Below are 18,640 nucleotides of genomic sequence, written 5' to 3'. Positions count from 1 at the left end.
GGCTAACTGGTGCTAGCTTCGTGGAAGTGGCGTTAGCCACTATAGCCAATCGGTAGCAGCGGTGAACCGGTGCCAAGGTCCAGAGTTTACAGCAAGGATCCGGTGGAGTTTTGGACTCTAGCCGTGTATGAGTGGGGTTCGGGTGAACAGCTGAGTAGGCCGGGAGGTGGGCCTCAGAGATAGCTTCGATACAAGATGCCACGGTGAGTGCAAGCTAGCTTTGAGCTAGCTGTGAAGATCAGAAGTAGTGGTCCAGGGATTACGGCAGGAATCCGGCGTTGTTGTGGAGAGACAGTCCGATACTGGTAGACTGGCGAGTATTATCCAGGCTAAGAACAGGGCTGGTATCTGTGCAGAAGGTTGGGTTGAGGTTGGGTGATTGTGGAGGCCAGGACATCTGATGCAGCACTCCATCAATCTCCTTCTTGGTCAAATAGCCCTTGCACAGGCTGGAGCTGTGTTCGGTCATTGTCCTGTTGAAAAACAAATGATAGTCCCAGTAAGTGCAAACCAGGTGGGATGGCATATCGCTGCAGAATGCTGTGGTAGCCATGCTGGTTAAGTGTGCCTTGAATTCTAAATAAATCACAGACAGTGTCACCAGTTAAGCATCCCCACACCATCACACCTCCTCCTCCATGCTTCACAGTGGGAACCACACATGAGGAGATCAACCGTTCACCTGCGTCTCCCAAAGACATGGCGGTTGGAACCAAAATTCTGAAATTTGCACTCATCAGACCAGAGGACATATTTCCACCAATCTAATGTCCATTCATCATGTTTCTTGCCCCATGCAAGTCTCTTCTTCTTATTGGTGTCCTTTAGTAGTGGCTTCTTTGCAGCAATTCAACCACGAAGGCATGATTCACACAGTCTCCTCTGAACAGTTGATGTTGAGATGTGTCTGTTACTTAAACTTTGTGAAGCAGTTATTTTGGCTGCAAATTTCTGAGGCTGGTAACTCTAATGAACTTATCCTCTGCAGCAGAGGTAACTCTGGGTCTTCCTTTCCTGCTGGGTTCCTCATGAGACCCAGTTTCATCATAGCGCTTGATTGTTTTTGCGACTGCACTTAAAGAAACTTTCAAGGTTATTGGCGTGTTCTGCATTGACTGACCTTCATGTCTTAAAGTAATGATGGACTGTTGTTTCTCTTTGCTTATTTGAGTGGTCCTTGCCATAATATGGACTTGGTCTTTTGCCAAATACGGCTCTTCTGTATACCACCCCTACCTTGTCACAACACAACTGATTGGCTCAAACGCATTAAGGAGAAAATAAATTCCACAAATGAACTTTAAACAAGGCACACCTTTTAATTGAAATGCATTCCATGTGACTACCTCATGAAGGTGTCATCAAGGCAAAGGGTGGCTACTTTGAAGAATCTATTACATTGGCATTGATGTCAGAGTGGTTAGAGGGACAATAGAGTGCTGAGTAACAGGCAGGTAACAAGTTTGGTAGGCTACTAATGACCATCAGCAGCATCAGAGCTTGGAGAAGACTAATTACTGTGACTAAATAGTCACGTGGAATTTGACTGCCTTCATGACTCGTGACCGCTGGTGTTGCAGTTACAGTGCCTTGCGAAAGTATTCGGCCCCCTTGAACTTTGCGACCTTTTGCCACATTTCAGGCTTCAAACATAAAGATATAAAACTGTATTTTTTTGTGAAGAATCAACAACAAGTGGGACACAATCATGAAGTGGAACGACATTTATTGGATATTTCAAACTTTTTTAACAAATCAAAAACTGAAAAATTGGGCGTGCAAAATTATTCAGCCCCTTTACTTTCAGTGCAGCAAACTCTCTCCAGAAGTTCAGTGAGGATCTCTGAATGATCCAATGTTGACCTAAATGACTAATGATGATAAATACAATCCACCTGTGTGTAATCAAGTCTCCGTATAAATGCACCTGCACTGTGATAGTCTCAGAGGTCCGTTAAAAGCGCAGAGAGCATCATGAAGAACAAGGAACACACCAGCCAGGTCCGAGATACTGTTGTGAAGAAGTTTAAAGCCGGATTTGGATACAAAAAGATTTCCCAAGCTTTAAACATCCCAAGGAGCACTGTGCAAGCGATAATATTGAAATGGAAGGAGTATCAGACCACTGCAAATCTACCAAGACCTGGCCGTCCCTCTAAACTTTCAGCTCATACAAGGAGAAGACTGATCAGAGATGCAGCCAAGAGGCCCATGATCACTCTGGATGAACTGCAGAGATCTACAGCTGAGGTGGGAGACTCTTTCCATAGGACAACAATCAGTCGTATATTGCACAAATCTGGCCTTTATGGAAGAGTGGCAAGAAGAAAGCCATTTCTTAAAGATATCCATAAAAAGTGTTGTTTAAAGTTTGCCACAAGCCACCTGCGAGACACACCAAACATGTGGAAGAAGGTGCTCTGGTCAGATGAAACCAAAATGGACCTTTTTGGCAACAATGCAAAACGTTATGTTTGGCGTAAAAGCAACACAGCTCATCACCCTGAACACACCATCCCCACTGCCAAACATGGTGGTGGCAGCATCATGGTTTGGGCCTGCTTTTCTTCAGCAGGGACAGGGAAGATGGTTAAAATTGATGGGAAGATGGATGGAGCCAAATACAGGACCATTCTGGAAGAAAACCTGATGGAGTCTGCAAAAGACCTGAGACTGGGACGGAGATTTGTCTTCCAACAAGACAATGATCCAAAACATAAAGTAAAATCTACAATGGAATGGTTCAAAAATAAACATATCCAGGTGTTAGAATGGCCAAGTCAAAGTCCAGACCTGAATCCAATCGAGAATCTGTGGAAAGAACTGAAAACGGCTGTTCACAAATGCTCTCCATCCAACCTCAGTGAGCTCGAGCTGTTTTGCAAGGAGGAATGGGAAAAAATTTCAGTCTCTCGATGTGCAAAACTGATAGAGACATACCCCAAGCGACTTACAGCTGTAATCACAGCAAAAGGTGGCGCTACAAAGTATTAACTTAAGGGGGCTGAATAATTTTGCACGCCCAATTTTTCAGTTTTTGATTTGTTAAAAAAGTTTGAAATATCCAATAAACGTCGTTCCACTTCATGATTGTGTCCCACTTGTTGTTGATTCTTCACAAAAAAAATACAGTTTTATATCTTTATGTTTGAAGCCTGAAATGTGGCAAAAGGTCGCAAAGTTCAAGGGGGCCGAATACTTTCGCAAGGCACTGTATACGGTCACCGTAACAGCCCGACTGCCTCCCTATTAGCTCCGATGATTGCCACAAAAAGCCCCCCCATTATGTTCTCAGGGATGCATCCCATCAGACCCAATGACACAACCCTGTACATGCTGCTAATGCTAATGAACACCCCACCTAGTCAAACATCATCATACACTCACAAAGTCCAAAATGAATCACTTGTGAAGTGGAACTTATGTTAATCAAAGTTATACAACATTTAATATATTATATAAAGTATAAAGGAGCTTTTTCAAAAGATACAAATTGACTGCTCTGAATGGTTACATGATTTCTAAGCTGGGTACTGGAACTCAGTCCTTTAAGGGCAGTCAAATGTTATTTTCCAGTCTTATCTATATACTCTCAGTGGTCAGTTTATTAGGTATAGTATATATCTAGTATATGTATTGTGGAAGGAGGAAATAGTATGAGTAACTTCATCAAAATAACGTTTTGAATTAAAATACGTCAATCATTATTAGAATATGTTGGTATCCCGTGGTATAATAGTGACAGCGCCCTTGAAGACAGTGTTTGGAGGATGCATCGGCACGTTCGACTTCGTTTCGGGCCTAACAACACCCCGTGCCATTATATCGTCCAAACACAGTCTTCCAGGGCATTATCACTTCATCAAAGCATAACATGTCTTATTCCTGTTGAGTATAGCTTATATAATGTACCATTTGATGTGTAGCACTAGAGAATCCCAGACAAGTTCTGTTATTGTGTCATTTCTCTGTAAATGTCTGCTTAGTTCTGTATTGTGTACACTCAGTGGACAGTTTATTAGGTAGACCCATCTAGGACCGGACCCCCCTTTGCCTCTGGACCAGGCAATGTTTTTCCACTCCTCAATTATCAAGTGTTGGTGGAGCTGCTTCTTCTAGCTGATAGAACTCGGTGTGGTTGAGGAGTGGAACCCGGTGTGGTTGAGGAGTGGAACCCGGTGTGGTTGAGGAGTGGAACCCGGTGTGGTTGAGGAGTGGAACCCTGTGTGGTTGAGGAGTGGAACCCTGTGTGGTTGAGGAGTGGAACCCTGTGTGGTTGAGGAGTGGAACCCTGTGTGGTTGAGGAGTGGAACCCGGTGTGGTTGAGGAGTGGAACCCGGTGTGGTTGAGGAGTGGAACCCGGTGTGGTTGAGGAGTGGAACCCGGTGTGGTTTAGGAGTGGAACCCGGTGTGGTTGAGGAGTGGAACCCGGTGTGGTTGAGGAGTGGAACCCTGTGTGGTGCAGGAGTGGAACCTTGTGTGGTGCAGGAGTGGAACCATGTGTGGTGCAGGAGTGGAACCATGTGTGGTGCAGGAGTGGAATCATGTGTGGTGCAGGAGTGGAACCCGGTGTGGTTTAGGAGTGGAATCCGGTGTGGTTTAGGAGTGGAACCCGGTGTGGTTTAGGAGTGGAACCCGGTGTGGTTTAGGAGTGGAACCCGGTGTGGTTGAGGAGTGGAACCCGGTGTGGTTTAGGAGGGGAACCCGGTGTGGTTTAGGAGTGGAACCCGGTGTGGTTGAGGAGTGGAACCCGGTGTGGTTGAGGAGTGGAACCCTGTGTGGTTGAGGAGTGGAACCCTGTGTGGTTGAGGAGTGGAACCTTGTGTGGTTTAGGAGTGGAACCCTGTGTGGTTTAGGAGTGGAACCCGGTGTGGTTTAGGAGTGGAACCCGGTGTGGTTTAGGAGTGGAACCCTGTGTGGTTTAGGAGTGGAACCCGGTGTGGTGTAGGAGTGGAACTCGGTGTGGTTGAGGAGTGGAACCCGGTGTGGTTGAAGAGTGGAACCCGGTGTGGTTTAGGAGTGGAATCTTGTGTGGTTTAGGAGTGGAACCCTGTGTGGTTTAGGAGTGGAACCCTGTGTGGTTTAGGAGTGGAACCCTGTGTGGTTTAGGAGTGGAACCCTGTGTGGTTGAGGAGTGGAACCCTGTGTGGTTGAGGAGTGGAACCCTGTGTGGTTGAAGAGTGGAACCCTGTGTGGTTGAGGAGTGGAACCCTGTGTGGTTGAGGAGTGGAACCCTGTGTGGTTGAGGAGTGGAACCCGGTGTGGTTTAGGAGTGGAACCCTGTGTGGTTTAGGAGTGGAACCCTGTGTGGTTGTCTGCTGCAATAACACATCCATGACAAGGACAGAAGAGTTGTGCGTTCCAAGATGCCGTTCTGCACACCGCTGTTGTTCTGAGGCGTTATTTGCCTTTTTGTGGCCCGCCTGTTAGCTTGCATGATTCTTGCCAATCTTCTCTTTGACCTCTCTCATCTACGAGCTGTTTTCTCCCACAGGCCGCTGACTGGATGTTTTTTGTTGCTCATTTCTCTGTAAACCCGAGACGTAAAAATCCCAGGAGGCCGGACATTTCTGAGACACTAGAACCGTCAACCATGGAACAGTAACTGAATGCCTCGATGCATGTCTGACTGCTTTATATAGCAAGCCACGGCCACGTGACTCACTGTCTATAGGAGTAGTGTACCTAATAAACTGACAACCGAGTGTATATTTCCACACTGAAGTTGAAATTATACTGTGAAATTGTGAAAATGATGATAATGCCCTTTTAGTGTAAGAGCTGATTGAAAAGACCGCCAGAAATTTCAGTTTTTTTTGGTGGGATGGAGTTTTGGCCTGCCTGGTGACATCAGATGTTGAATTAGTAAATAGACCAATAAGAAAGAGTTCCAAACCTCTCTGCCAGAACAGCTAGTTTTCCCCTCCTAGCAAAATCATTGTTTGAGAAATTGCTCACAGGAAGGTACTTAATTGATATCCAGAAATTATTTGATCTGGAGATACAAATGGCTGCATTGGACCTTGGCTGCTGTGACATTTTAAGGCAGCCATGTCTCCTCAGAAGGGTTACATGCTGCTGAATTAACTAAGGGGAAAATCCTAACTTCCACTTGCAATTTTCACTTAGTCATGCATTGATGTCATTTGGAAACTTAATTTGAAACGGGGATTCAGCCCTAAATGATCTTGTCTCCTCTCCTCCAGATATTGATGAGTGTATGGTGTCCCCTCTCCTCCAGATATTGTTGAGTGTATGGTGTCTTCTCTCCTCCAGATATTGATGAGTGTATGGTGTCTTCTCTCCTCCATATATTGATGAGTGTATGGTGTCTTCTCTCCTCCAGATATTGATGAGTGTATGGTGTCTCCTCTCCTCCAGATATTGATGAGTGTATGGTGTCTTCTCTCCTCCAGATATTGATGAGTGTATGGTGTCTTCTCTCCTCCAGATATTGATGAGTGTATGGTGTCTCCTCTCCTCCAGATATTGATGAGTGTATGGTGTCTCCTCTCCTCCATATATTGATGAGTGTATGGTGTCTTCTCTCCTCCAGATATTGATGAGTGTATGGTGTCTCCTCTCCTCCAGATATTGATGAGTGTATGGTGTCTCCTCTCCTCCATATATTGATGAGTGTATGGTGTCTTCTCTCCTCCAGATATTGATGAGTGTATGGTGTCTCCTCTCCTCCAGATATTGATGAGTGTATGGTGTCTCCTCTCCTCCAGATATTGATTAGTGTATGGTGTCTTCTCTCCTCCAGATATTGATGAGTGTATGGTGTCTTCTCTCCTCCAGATATTGATGAGTGTATGGTGTCTCCTCTCCTCCAGATATTGATGAGTGTATGGTGTCTTCTCTCCTCCAGATATTGATGAGTGTATGGTGTCTTCTCTCCTCCAGATATTGATGAGTGTATGGTGCGCAGCCACAACTGTGGTCAAAGGTTTGCGTGTGAGAACACGGAGGGCTCCTTCCTGTGTAACCCTAAACAGAGATGTCTCACCGGCTTCACCCAGGACTCACATGGAAACTGCATTGGTAAGCCATCACATCTGATTCAGGGTCAGAAGCCTGCTATTCTCCTAATGGTTGAGATTATGTGTTGGTGCTTGGGGATTTGATTCTAGATGTGTGGTTAGGTGCAACAGAGATGTCTCACTGGATTCACTCAGGGTACGTGGAAACTGAATCGGTGAGAGAGACCACTAATGACTCCAAGTGGACATACAGTGAACTACATTGTGTCTGTTGGATTGAACCCTCCCTCCCTCCCTCCCTCCCTCCCTCCCTCCCTCCCTCCCTCCCTCCCTCCCTCCCTCCCTCCCTCCCTCCCTCCCTCCCCTGTCTCTCCCCACCCTACCCATCTCTCCCCACCCTGCCTGTCTCTCCCCCTCTATCCCCACCCTCTCTCTCTCTCCCCACCCCTCCCCCTCTCTCTCCCCACCCTCCCTCTCATTCTCTCCCCACCCTCCCTCTCTCTCCCCACCCTCTCTCGCTCTCCCCACCCTCTCTCGCTCTCCCCCTCCTCTCTCTCCATCTCCCTCCAGATATGAATGAGTGCAGTAGTCTATCTGATCCGTGCAGTGCTGGTTTTCACTGTATCAACACTGTGGGCTCCTATACCTGTCAGAGGAAAGTTATCATGTGTAGTCAGGGATACCACTCCAGCCCTGATGGAACACGCTGCATCGGTAAGTTATGGTATGGTGAGTTGTGTGGTGTGGTGATGTGTGATTGGTTACGTGGTGTCACCAACCGGTCGATCTAGTCGATCACCAAAAATGTCTGTAAAAAACAATAAAGCCTATTTTTGCTATTTGTTTCGTGCTGTTGGCTGTAGGTGCACTTGATTCAACAGCCCTGGTGCTGTTGGCGGTAGGTGCACTTGATTCATCAGCCCTGGTGCTGTTGGCGGTAGGTGCACTTGATTCATCAGCCCTGGTGCTGTTGGCGGTAGGTGCACTTGATTCAACAGCCCTGGTGCTGTTGGCGGTAGGTGCACTTGATTCATCAGCCCTGGTGCTGTTGGCGGTAGGTGCACTTGATTCATCAGCCCTGGTGCTGTTGGCTGTAGGTGCACTTGATTCAACAGCCCTGGTGCTGTTGGCGGTAGGTGCACTTGATTCAACAGCCCTGGTGCTGTTGGCGGTAGGTGCACTTTTATTCAACAGCCCTGTTGGTGGGAGGTGCACTTGATTCAACCGCCCTGTTGTGGGAGGTTCACTTGATTCAACAACCCTGTTGGTGGGAGGTGCACTTGATTCAGCAGCCCTGTTGTGGGAGGTGCACTTGATTCAACAACCCTGTTGGTGGGAGGTGCACTTGATTCAGCAGCCCTGTTGTGGGAGGTGCACTTGATTCAACAACCCTGTTGGTGGGAGGTGCACTTGATTCAGCAGCCCTGTTGTGGGAGGTGCACTTGATTCAGCAGCCCTGTTGGTGGGAGGTGCACTTGATTCAGCAGCCCTGTTGTGGGAGGTGCACTTGATTCAGCAGCCCTGTTGTGGGAGGTGCACTTGATTCAGCAGCCCTGTTGTGGGAGGTGCACTTGATTCAACAACCCTGTTGGTGGGAGGTGCACTTGATTCAGCAGCCCTGTTGTGGGAGGTGCACTTGATTCAACAACCCTGTTGGTGGGAGGTGCACTTGATTCAGCAGCCCTGTTGTGGGAGGTGCACTTGATTCAGCAGCCCTGTTGGTGGGAGGTGCACTTGATTCAGCAGCCCTGTTGTGGGAGGTGCACTTGATTCAACAACCCTGTTGGTGGGAGGTGCACTTGATTCAGCAGCCCTGTTGTGGGAGGTGCACTTGATTCAACCGCCCTGTTGTGGGAGGTGCACTTGATTCAGCAGCCCTGTTGTGGGAGGTGCACTTGATTCAGCAGCCCTGTTGTGGGAGGTGCACTTGATTCAACAACCCTTTTGTGGGAGGTGCACTTGATTCAGCAGCCCTGGCACCGGGAAGAAAAAGTGTTCCCATTTTGAATCATTTCATGTGTCTGAAGGTAGAATTCTGCCTACCCGGCAGGCCCAGAGAGCCAATCAAGTACACCTACAGGCCTACAGCTGGCCAATTAGATATCTCAGATCACTGTGTCTGTACAGTTTCCTTGACCCATAGACTGTAAAAGAAGCATCGGACGCACAGCAAAGTTGATACTGTGAGATACTGTGAGAGACATTTTTAAAGCCATGATGAGATATTCAACAGATACAGCAAGGAGCTGCTGTTTTTATGAGTAAGTTTATGTTAAAGTAGTTATTCAATACTGTCAACACTGTTCAACACTTTTATAAGCCATAAACTGCCTTCTTCCTACTTCCACTCACACTACATCCAGCACTGCAGCTGTAATGAACGAGTCTAGTAAAGAGTTTTGATGAGTTTGCCTTTTTATTTTTAGAGTATAGTTAAATGTATCAGAGCCAGTCCTGACCTCCCTGGGGCCCTCTGCTAAGGGGCCCTCCTACCTCACCCACGAGCCATGTAAAACATTTGCCATTGCCCAACAGAGACGCCTGACATCCCAGTGCTCCCACTGCAATCCTCCCTCCTTTTAAAACAGTTTGCTCCATCTGTCTGTCTAAGAATAAGTAGACCTATACAGAACAGAATCAGGTATAAACAAACAACATTTATTGAATATAATATTTTCTATAAAATCTTAAGATAAGTGAATATTAACATGAACATAAATAAGAAATTGTAGAAAATATGAAATGTAGAAAATAATAAAATATGACACTGAGCTTTGGCTCTACTGCCTGGTAATGAGTCCAGTCCTCACACTATTATACAATTATCTTTGGCTATACAATATAAACATCAGCCTATATGCTATGGCTGCAGCTATGTGTCTCAAAATAGTCAGATAAAACCTATACTGTGATTAACTCTGGTTCCCTCTACAGACTGGGCATGTTCAGCATCTGCATGGACACCAGTCTGTCTGGACCGCAGTCAATCTGAACACCAGTCTGTCTGGACACCAGTCTGCCTGGACACCAGTGTATCTGGACACCAGTCTTTCTGGACCCCAGTCTTTCTGGACCCCAGTGTATCTGGACACCAGTCTTTCTGGACCCCAGTCTTTCTGGACCCCAGTCTGTCTGGACACCAGTCTATCTGGACACCAGTCTATCTGGAAGAAATGGATAAACTATGTTGCATAGTTAAACATTCATTTACTCAAATGCACTTCTGCCATAGCATCTTAAATGTTACTAAGTGTGTAAACATTTCAATATTTGAATCAAAATATTCCTATTCTGCACTTTCTTGAGGCAAAAATCATCAATGATTATGTATTTGTATTTATTATGGATCCCTATTAGTTCCTGCCAAAGCAGCAGCTACTCTTCCTGGGGTCCAGCAACATTAAGCCAATTTATACAATTTGAAAACATTACAATACATTCACAGATTTTCACAACACACTGTGTGCCCTCAGGCCCCTACTCCACCACTACAACATATCTACATGATTAAATCCATGTGAATTTATAGTGTGTGTGTGTGTGTGTGTGTGTGTGTGTGTGTGTGTGTGTGTGTGTGTGTGTGTGTGTGTGTGTGTGTGTGAAGGCTGTGGGTAACTTTGGAAAGGAGTCAGGCACAGGAGAGCTGAGATGCGTGGACAAGGTATTTCATTCAAGAAAACACCAGTATAAACACAATACTATGTTGCTGGCAAAATACCGGTACCACAAAATAAACGGCGTAAACAAAACCAGGTAACAATAATACCAGACATCAGATACAGTAAAACAAACATGGGGGAAAACAGAGGGTTAAATAATGAACATGTAATGGGGGAATTGAAACCAGGTGTGTAAAGAAACAATGACAAAACAAATGGAAAATGAAAAGTGGATCGGTGATGGCTAGAAGGCCGGTGACGTCGACCGCCGAACGCCGCTCGAACAAGGACCGACTCCGGTGGAAGTTGTGACAGTGTGAAGTGGAATAGAGTGTGTGCCAATGTTTGTTGCTCTACAGTCCCTGCTGTTCCATAAGGTATTTTTGTATCTAATTTTACTGCTTGTGTCAGTTAATTGATGTGGAATAGAGTTCCATGTAGTCATGGCTCTATGTAGTACTGTGGAATAGAGTTCCATGTAGTCATGGCTCTATGTAGTACTGTGGAATAGAGTTCCATGTAGTCATGGCTCTATGTAGTACTGTGGAATAGAGTTCCATGTAGTCATGGCTCTATGTAGTACTGTGGAATAGAGTTCCATGTAGTCATGGCTCTATGTAGTACTGTGGAATAGAGTTCCATGTAGTCATGTCTCTATGTAGTACTGTGGAATAGAGTTCCATGTAGTCATGGCTCTATGTAGTACTGTGGAATAGAGTTCCATGTAGTCATGGCTCTATGTAGTACTGTGGAATAGAGTTCCATGTAGTCATGGCTCTATGTAGTACTGTGGAATAGAGTTCCATGTAGTCATGTCTCTATGTAGTACTGTGGAATAGAGTTCCATGTAGTCATGGCTCTATGTAGTACTGTGGAATAGAGTTCCATGTAGTCATGGCTCTATGAAGTACTGTGGAATAGAGTTCCATGTAGTCATGGCTCTATGTAGTACTGTGGAATAGAGTTCCATGTAGTCATGGCTCTATGAAGTACTGTGGAATAGAGTTCCATGTAGTCATGGCTCTATGTAGTACTGTGGAATAGAGTTCCATGTAGTCATGTCTCTATGTAGTACTGTGGAATAGAGTTCCATGTAGTCATGGCTCTATGTAGTACTGTGGAATAGAGTTCCATGTAGTCATGGCTCTATGTAGTACTGTGGAATAGAGTTCCATGTAGTCATGGCTCTATGAAGTACTGTGGAATAGAGTTCCATGTAGTCATGGCTCTATGTAGTACTGTGGAATAGAGTTCCATGTAGTCATGGCTCTATGTAGTACTGTGGAATAGAGTTCCATGTAGTCATGGCTCTATGTAGTACTGTGGAATAGAGTTCCATGTAGTCATGGCTCTATGTAGTACTGTGGAATAGAGTTCCATGTAGTCATGGCTCTATGAAGTACTGTGGAATAGAGTTCCATGTAGTCATGGCTCTATGTAGTACCGTGGAATAGAGTTCCATGTAGTCATGGCTCTATGAAGTACTGTGGAATAGAGTTCCATGTAGTCATGGCTCTATGTAGTACTGTGGAATAGAGTTCCATGTAGTCATGGCTCTATGTAGTACCGTGGAATAGAGTTCCATGTAGTCATGGCTCTATGAAGTACTGTGGAATAGAGTTCCATGTAGTCATGGCTCTATGTAGTACTGTGGAATAGAGTTCCATGTAGTCATGGCTCTATGTAGTACTGTGGAATAGAGTTCCATGTAGTCATGGCTCTATGAAGTACTGTGGAATAAAGTTCCATGTAGTCATGGCTCTATGTAGTACTGTGGAATAGAGTTCCATGTAGTCATGGCTCTACGTAGTACTGTGGAATAGAGTTCCATGTAGTCATGGCTCTATGTAGTACTGTGGAATAGAGTTCCATGTAGTCATGGCTCTATGAAGTACTGTGGAATAAAGTTCCATGTAGTCATGGCTCTATGTAGTACTGTGGAATAGAGTTCCATGTAGTCATGGCTCTACGTAGTACTGTGGAATAGAGTTCCATGTAGTCATGGCTCTATGTAGTACTGTGGAATAGAGTTCCATGTAGTCATGGCTCTATGTAGTACTGTGGAATAGAGTTCCATGTAGTCATGGCTCTATGTAGTACTGTGGAATAGAGTTCCATGTAGTCATGGCTCTATGTAGTACTGTGGAATAGAGTTCCATGTAGTCATGGCTCTATGTAGTACTGTGGAATAGAGTTCCATGTAGTCATGGCTCTATGTAGTACTGTGGAATAGAGTTCCATGTAGTCATGGCTCTATGTAGTACTGTGGAATAGAGTTCCATGTAGTCATGGCTCTATGAAGTACTGTGGAATAGAGTTCCATGTAGTCATGGCTCTATGTAGTACTGTGGAATAGAGTTCCATGTAGTCATGGCTCTATGTAGTACTGTGGAATAGAGTTCCATGTAGTCATTGCTCTATGTAGTACTGTGGAATAGAGTTCCATGTAGTCATGGCTCTATGAAGTACTGTGGAATAAAGTTCCATGTAGTCATGGCTCTATGTAGTACTGTGGAATAAAGTTCCATGTAGTCATGGCTCTATGTAGTACTGTGGAATAGAGTTCCATGTAGTCATGGCTCTATGAAGTACTGTGGAATAAAGTTCCATGTAGTCATGGCTCTATGTAGTACTGTGGAATAGAGTTCCATGTAGTCATGGCTCTATGTAGTACTGTGGAATAGAGTTCCATGTAGTCATGGCTCTATGTGGTACTGTGGAATAGAGTTCCATGTAGTCATGGCTCTATGAAGTACTGTGGAATAGAGTTCCATGTAGTCATGGCTCTATGTAGTACTGTGCGCCTCCCACAGTCTGTTCTGGACTTGGGGACTGTGAAGAGACCTCTGGTGGCATGTCTTGCGGGGTGTGCATGGGTATCCGAGCTGTTTGCCAGTAGTTTCGACCGATTATGATTTTTCAACGCCGATACTGATACCGATTATTGGAGGACCAAAAAAGCCGATACCGATTAGCAATACTGAATGAACACCTATTTTACCTTAATATAAAACATCAATAAAATAAATTTAGCCTCAAATAAATAATGAAACATGTTCAATTTGGTTTAAATAATGCAAAAACAAAGTGTTGGAGAAGAAAGTAAAAGTGCAATATGTGCTATGTAAGAAAGCTAACGTTTCAGTTCCTTGCTCAGAACATGAGAACATATGAAAGCTGGTGGTTCCTTTTAACATGAATCTTCAATATCCCCAGTTAAGAAGTTTTAGGTTGTAGTTATTACAGGACTATTTCTCTCTATATCATTTGTATTTCATTAACCTTTGACTATTGGATGTCCTTATAGGCACTTTAGTATTGCCAGTGTAACAGTATAGCTTCCGTCCCTCTCCTCGCTCCTCCCTGGGCTCGAACCAGCAACACAACGACAACAGCCACCATCGAAGCAGTGTTACCCATGCAGAGCAAGGGGAACAACTACTAGAAGGCTCAGAGCGAGTGACGTTTGAAAAGCTATTAGTGCACGCTAACTAGCTAGCCATTTCACTTCGGTTACACCAGCCTCATCTCGGGAGTTGATAGGCTTGAAGTCATAAACAGCGCAATGCTTGACGCACAACGAAGAGCTGCTGGCAAAACGCACAAAAGTAGCCAATATGCAGGGATAATGTACTGGGTCTATAGCCTACTGAGCATAGCCAATATGCAGGGATAATGTACTGGGTCTATAGCCTACTGAGCATAGCCAATATGCAGGGATAATGTATTGGGTCTATAGCCTACTGAGCATAGCCAATATGCAGGGATAATGTACTGGGTCTATAGCCTACTGAGCATAGCCAATATGCAGGGATAATGTACTGGGTCTATAGCCTACTGAGCATAGCCAATATGCAGGGATAATGTACTGGGTCTATAGCCTACTGAGCATAGCCACTATGCAGGGATAATGTACTGGGTCTATAGACTACTGAGCATAGCCAATATGCAGGGATAATGTATTGGGTCTATAGCCTACTGAGCATAGCCACTATGCAGGGATAATGTACTGGGTCTATAGACTACTGAGCATAGCCAATATGCAGGGATAATGTATTGGGTCTATAGCCTACTGAGCATAGCCAATATGCAGGGTTAATGTACTGGGTTTATAGCCTACTGAGCATAGCCAATATGCAGTGATAATGTATTGGGCCTATAGCCTACTGAGTATAGCCAATATGCAGAGATAATGTATTGGGTCTATAGCCTACTACTGTACAAACATTGCTACAGAACTGTTTTTAATTGGTTAATGTTGCATAGGCTTATGTTATTTAAGTCATGTTAATAAAATATCAGAGTGGTAGATCTCGGCATGCATTTTGACTCAGAAAGAGATCTTGACTCAGAAAAGGTTGGTGATCACTGCCATAAACAGACCTGGCTCTCGAGAGAAAACAGGCTGTGTCCACTGCCCACAAAATGAGGTGGAAACTGAGCTGCGCTTCCTAACCTCCTTCCAAATGTATGACCATATTAGACACACATATTTCCCTCAGATTACACAGATCCACAAAGAATTTGAAAAAACAAATCCAATTTGGATAAACTCCCATATCTATTATGTGAAATACCAGTGTGCAATCACAGCAGCATGATGTGTGACCTGTTGCCAGGGCAACCAGAACAAACACCATTATAAACCTATATTCATCCTGTTTATTTATCTTCTCTTTTGTACTGCAACTTGTTGCACATTGTTACAGCACTGTACAAAGACAACAATACAGTATATCATTTGAAATGCCTCTCTTGTGAGAGAAATATTCTGTTTTCATTTGTTATTGTTGATTTCATTTTTGTTTATTGCTTATTTGACCTGCTTTGTAAACATATGTATGACATGCCAATAAAGCCCTTCGAATTGAGAGACGAAGACACATACAGAGAGAAAGAGAGAGCAATGTCAGTTCCTGAAGTGTCGACTCTCTTCCCTGTGTAGATGTGGATGAATGTCAGACAGGTAACCATGGGTGTGGTGAGGGCCAGATCTGTCATAACCTCCCTGGTAGCTACCGCTGTGACTGTCAAACAGGCTACCTGTACGATGCACTACGCCAGGTCTGCAGCGGTAGGTAACACACACACACACACACACACACACACACACACACACACACACACACACACACACACACACACACACACACACACCTCTATACCTCTCTATTACGCTAAGCTGACCTCTCCCCTCCTCCCCTCCTCTCTCTCGTCCTCTACTCTCCTCTCTCTCATCCTCTACTCTCCTCTCCTCTCCTCTCTCTCGTCCTCTCCTCTCCTCTCCTCTCCTCTCCTCTCCTCTCCTCTCCTCTCCTCTCCTCTCCTCTCCTCTCCTCTCCTCTCCTCTCTCTCGTCCTCTACTCTCCTCTCCTCTCTCTCGTCCTCTACTCTCCTCTCCTCTCTCTCGTCCTCTACTCTCCTCTCTTCTCCCCCTCTCCTCTCCTCTCCTCTCCAGATGTGAATGAGTGTTGGAGCTACCCCGGCAGGCTATGTGCTCAGACGTGTGAGAACAGTCCAGGATCCTACCAGTGTTCCTGTACAGCAGGCTTCTCTCTGGCCTTCGACGGGAAGAACTGTGAAGGTAAGACAACTGTGACAGAACTAATACTGTGGAAGCACTTCAGAACTACTGTGAAGGTACTTCAGAAATACATGTAATACTGTGAAGGTACTTCAGAACTGCATGTTGTACTGTGAAGGTACTTCAGAACCTCATATAGTACTGTGAAGTGTCTTGTCTTTACTATCATTAAATTGAAGACTTAGTTTTATCAAAGATTCTCTGTAATTAGTATTACGCGATTAAACTGATTAATCATGTAACCGTAATTAACTAGGAAGTCGGGGCACAAAGGAAAATATTCATATTACAAAGTTATAATTTCCCAATATAACCTTTCAGATGTTTTCATATCTGATCAATAGTCTTCTGATTAATTAATTATTTATTTTACCTCACATTAGTCTCATTCCAAACAGATAGAGCCCTTGGTTCACCCCAGACCTGACTGCCCTTGACCAGGACAAAAATATCCTGTGGCGTTCTGCATTAGCATCGAATAGCCCCCGCGATATGCAACTTTTCAGGGAAGTCAGGAACCAATATACTCTGTCAGTTAGGAAAGCTAAGGCTAGCTTTTTCAAACAGAAATGTGCTTCCTGTAGCACTAATTCTAAAAAGTTTTGGGACACTGTAAAGTCCTTGGAGAATAAGAGCACCTCCTCCCAGCTGCCCACTGCACTGAGGAAAGGAAACATAAATCTATGAGAATCGATAATTTCAATAAGCATTTTTCCACAGCTGGCCATGCTTTCCTCCTGGCTACCCCTAACCTAGCCAACATCTCAGAATCCCCTGCAGCAACTTGCCCCCCCCCCCCCCCCCCCCCCCCCCCGCTTCTCCTTCACCCAAATCCAGACAGCTGATGTTCTGAAAAAACTGCAAAATCTGTATCCCTAGATATCAGCTGGGCTAGACAATCTGGACCCTCTCTTTCTAAAATTATCCGCCAAAATTTTTGAGACCCCTATTACTAGCCTATTCAACCTCTCTTTCGTGTCGTCTGAGATCCCCAAAGATTAGTAAACTGCCGAGGTCATCCCCCTCTTCAAAGGCGGTGACACTCTAGACCCAAACTGTTACAGACCTATATCTATCCTGCCCTGCCCTGCCTCTAGACCCAAACTGTTACAGACCTATATCCATCCTGCCCTGCCCTGCCCTGCCCTGCCCTGCCCTGCCCTGCCTCTAGACCCAAAATTTTATATCCATCCTGCCCTGCCCTGCCCTGCCTCTAGACCCAAACTGTTATAGACCTATATCCACCCTGCCCTGCCCTGCCCTGCCCTGCCCTGCCCTGCCCTGCCTCTAGACCCAAACTGTTACAGACCTATATCTATCCTGCCCTGCCCTGCCCTGCCCTGCCTCTAGACCCAAACTGTTACAGACCTATATCTATCCTGCCCTGCCCTGCCCTGCCCTGCCTCTAGACCCAAACTGTTACAGACCTATATCCATCCTGCCCTGCCCTGCCCTGCCCTGCCTCTAGACCCAAACTGTTATATCCATCCTGCCCTGCCCTGCCTCTAGACCCAAACTGTTATAGACCTATACCTATCCTGCCCTGCCCTGCCCTGCCTCTAGACCCAAACTGTTATAGACCTATATCTATCCTGCCCTGCCCTGCCTCTAGACCCAAACTGTTACAGACCTATATCTATCCTGCCCTGCCCTGCCCTGCCCTGCCCTGCCCTGCCCTGCCCTGCCCTGCCTCTAGACCCAAACTGTTATAGACCTATATCCACCCTGCCCTGCCCTGCCCTGCCTCTAGACCCAAACTGTTATAGACCTATATCCACCCTGCCCTGCCCTGCCCTGCCTCTAGACCCAAACTGTTCCAGACCTATATCTATCCTGCCCTGCCCTGCCCTGCCCTGTCTCTAGACCCAAACTGTTACAGACCTATATCTATCCTGCCCTGCCCTGCCCTGCCTCTAGACCCAAACTGTTACAGACCTATATCCATCCTGCCCTGCCCTGCCCTGCCCTGCCTCTAGACCCAAACTGTTATATCCATCCTGCCCTGCCCTGCCCTGCCTCTAGACCCAAACTGTTATAGACCTATATCTATCCTGCCCTGCCCTGCCTCTAGACCCAAACTGTTACAGACCTATATCTATCCTGCCCTGGCCCTAGACCAAAACTGTTACAGACCTATATCTATCCTGCCCTGCCCTGCCCTGCACTGCCCTGCCCTGCCCTGCCCTGCCCTGCCCTGCCTCTAGACCCAAACTGTTACAGACCTATATCTATCCTGCCCTGGCCCTAGACCAAAACTGTTACAGACCTATATCTATCCTGCCCTGCCCTGCCCTGCACTGCCCTGCCCTGCCCTGCCCTGCCCTGCCCTGCCTCTAGACCCAAACTGTTACAGACCTATATCTATCCTGCCCTGCCCTGCCCTGCCCTGCCTCTAGACCCAAACTGTTACAGAC

The 18,640-nt window shown here is 45.7% G+C and overlaps 1 protein-coding gene across 1 annotated transcript in view; it reads left to right on the top strand.

The window, feature by feature from the left end:
- LOC110528697 (fibulin-2) overlaps positions 1–18,640 on the top strand; it is a 127,683-nt gene that overhangs the window by 103,054 nt on the left and 5,989 nt on the right. The window contains exons 8-11 of the mRNA XM_036984360.1: positions 6,907–7,044; positions 7,554–7,697; positions 15,588–15,716; positions 16,101–16,226. Coding sequence (XP_036840255.1) covers positions 6,907–7,044; positions 7,554–7,697; positions 15,588–15,716; positions 16,101–16,226 — 537 coding nt within the window. The remainder of the gene's footprint in view (positions 1–6,906; positions 7,045–7,553; positions 7,698–15,587; positions 15,717–16,100; positions 16,227–18,640) is intronic.

This window comes from Oncorhynchus mykiss, chromosome 7 (genome assembly GCF_013265735.2).
Source record: "Oncorhynchus mykiss isolate Arlee chromosome 7, USDA_OmykA_1.1, whole genome shotgun sequence".
In the NCBI taxonomy this organism is placed as follows: domain Eukaryota; kingdom Metazoa; phylum Chordata; class Actinopteri; order Salmoniformes; family Salmonidae; genus Oncorhynchus; species Oncorhynchus mykiss.
Note: the sequence above shows the minus strand (reverse complement) of the source record. Positions and strands in the feature narration are given on the sequence as shown.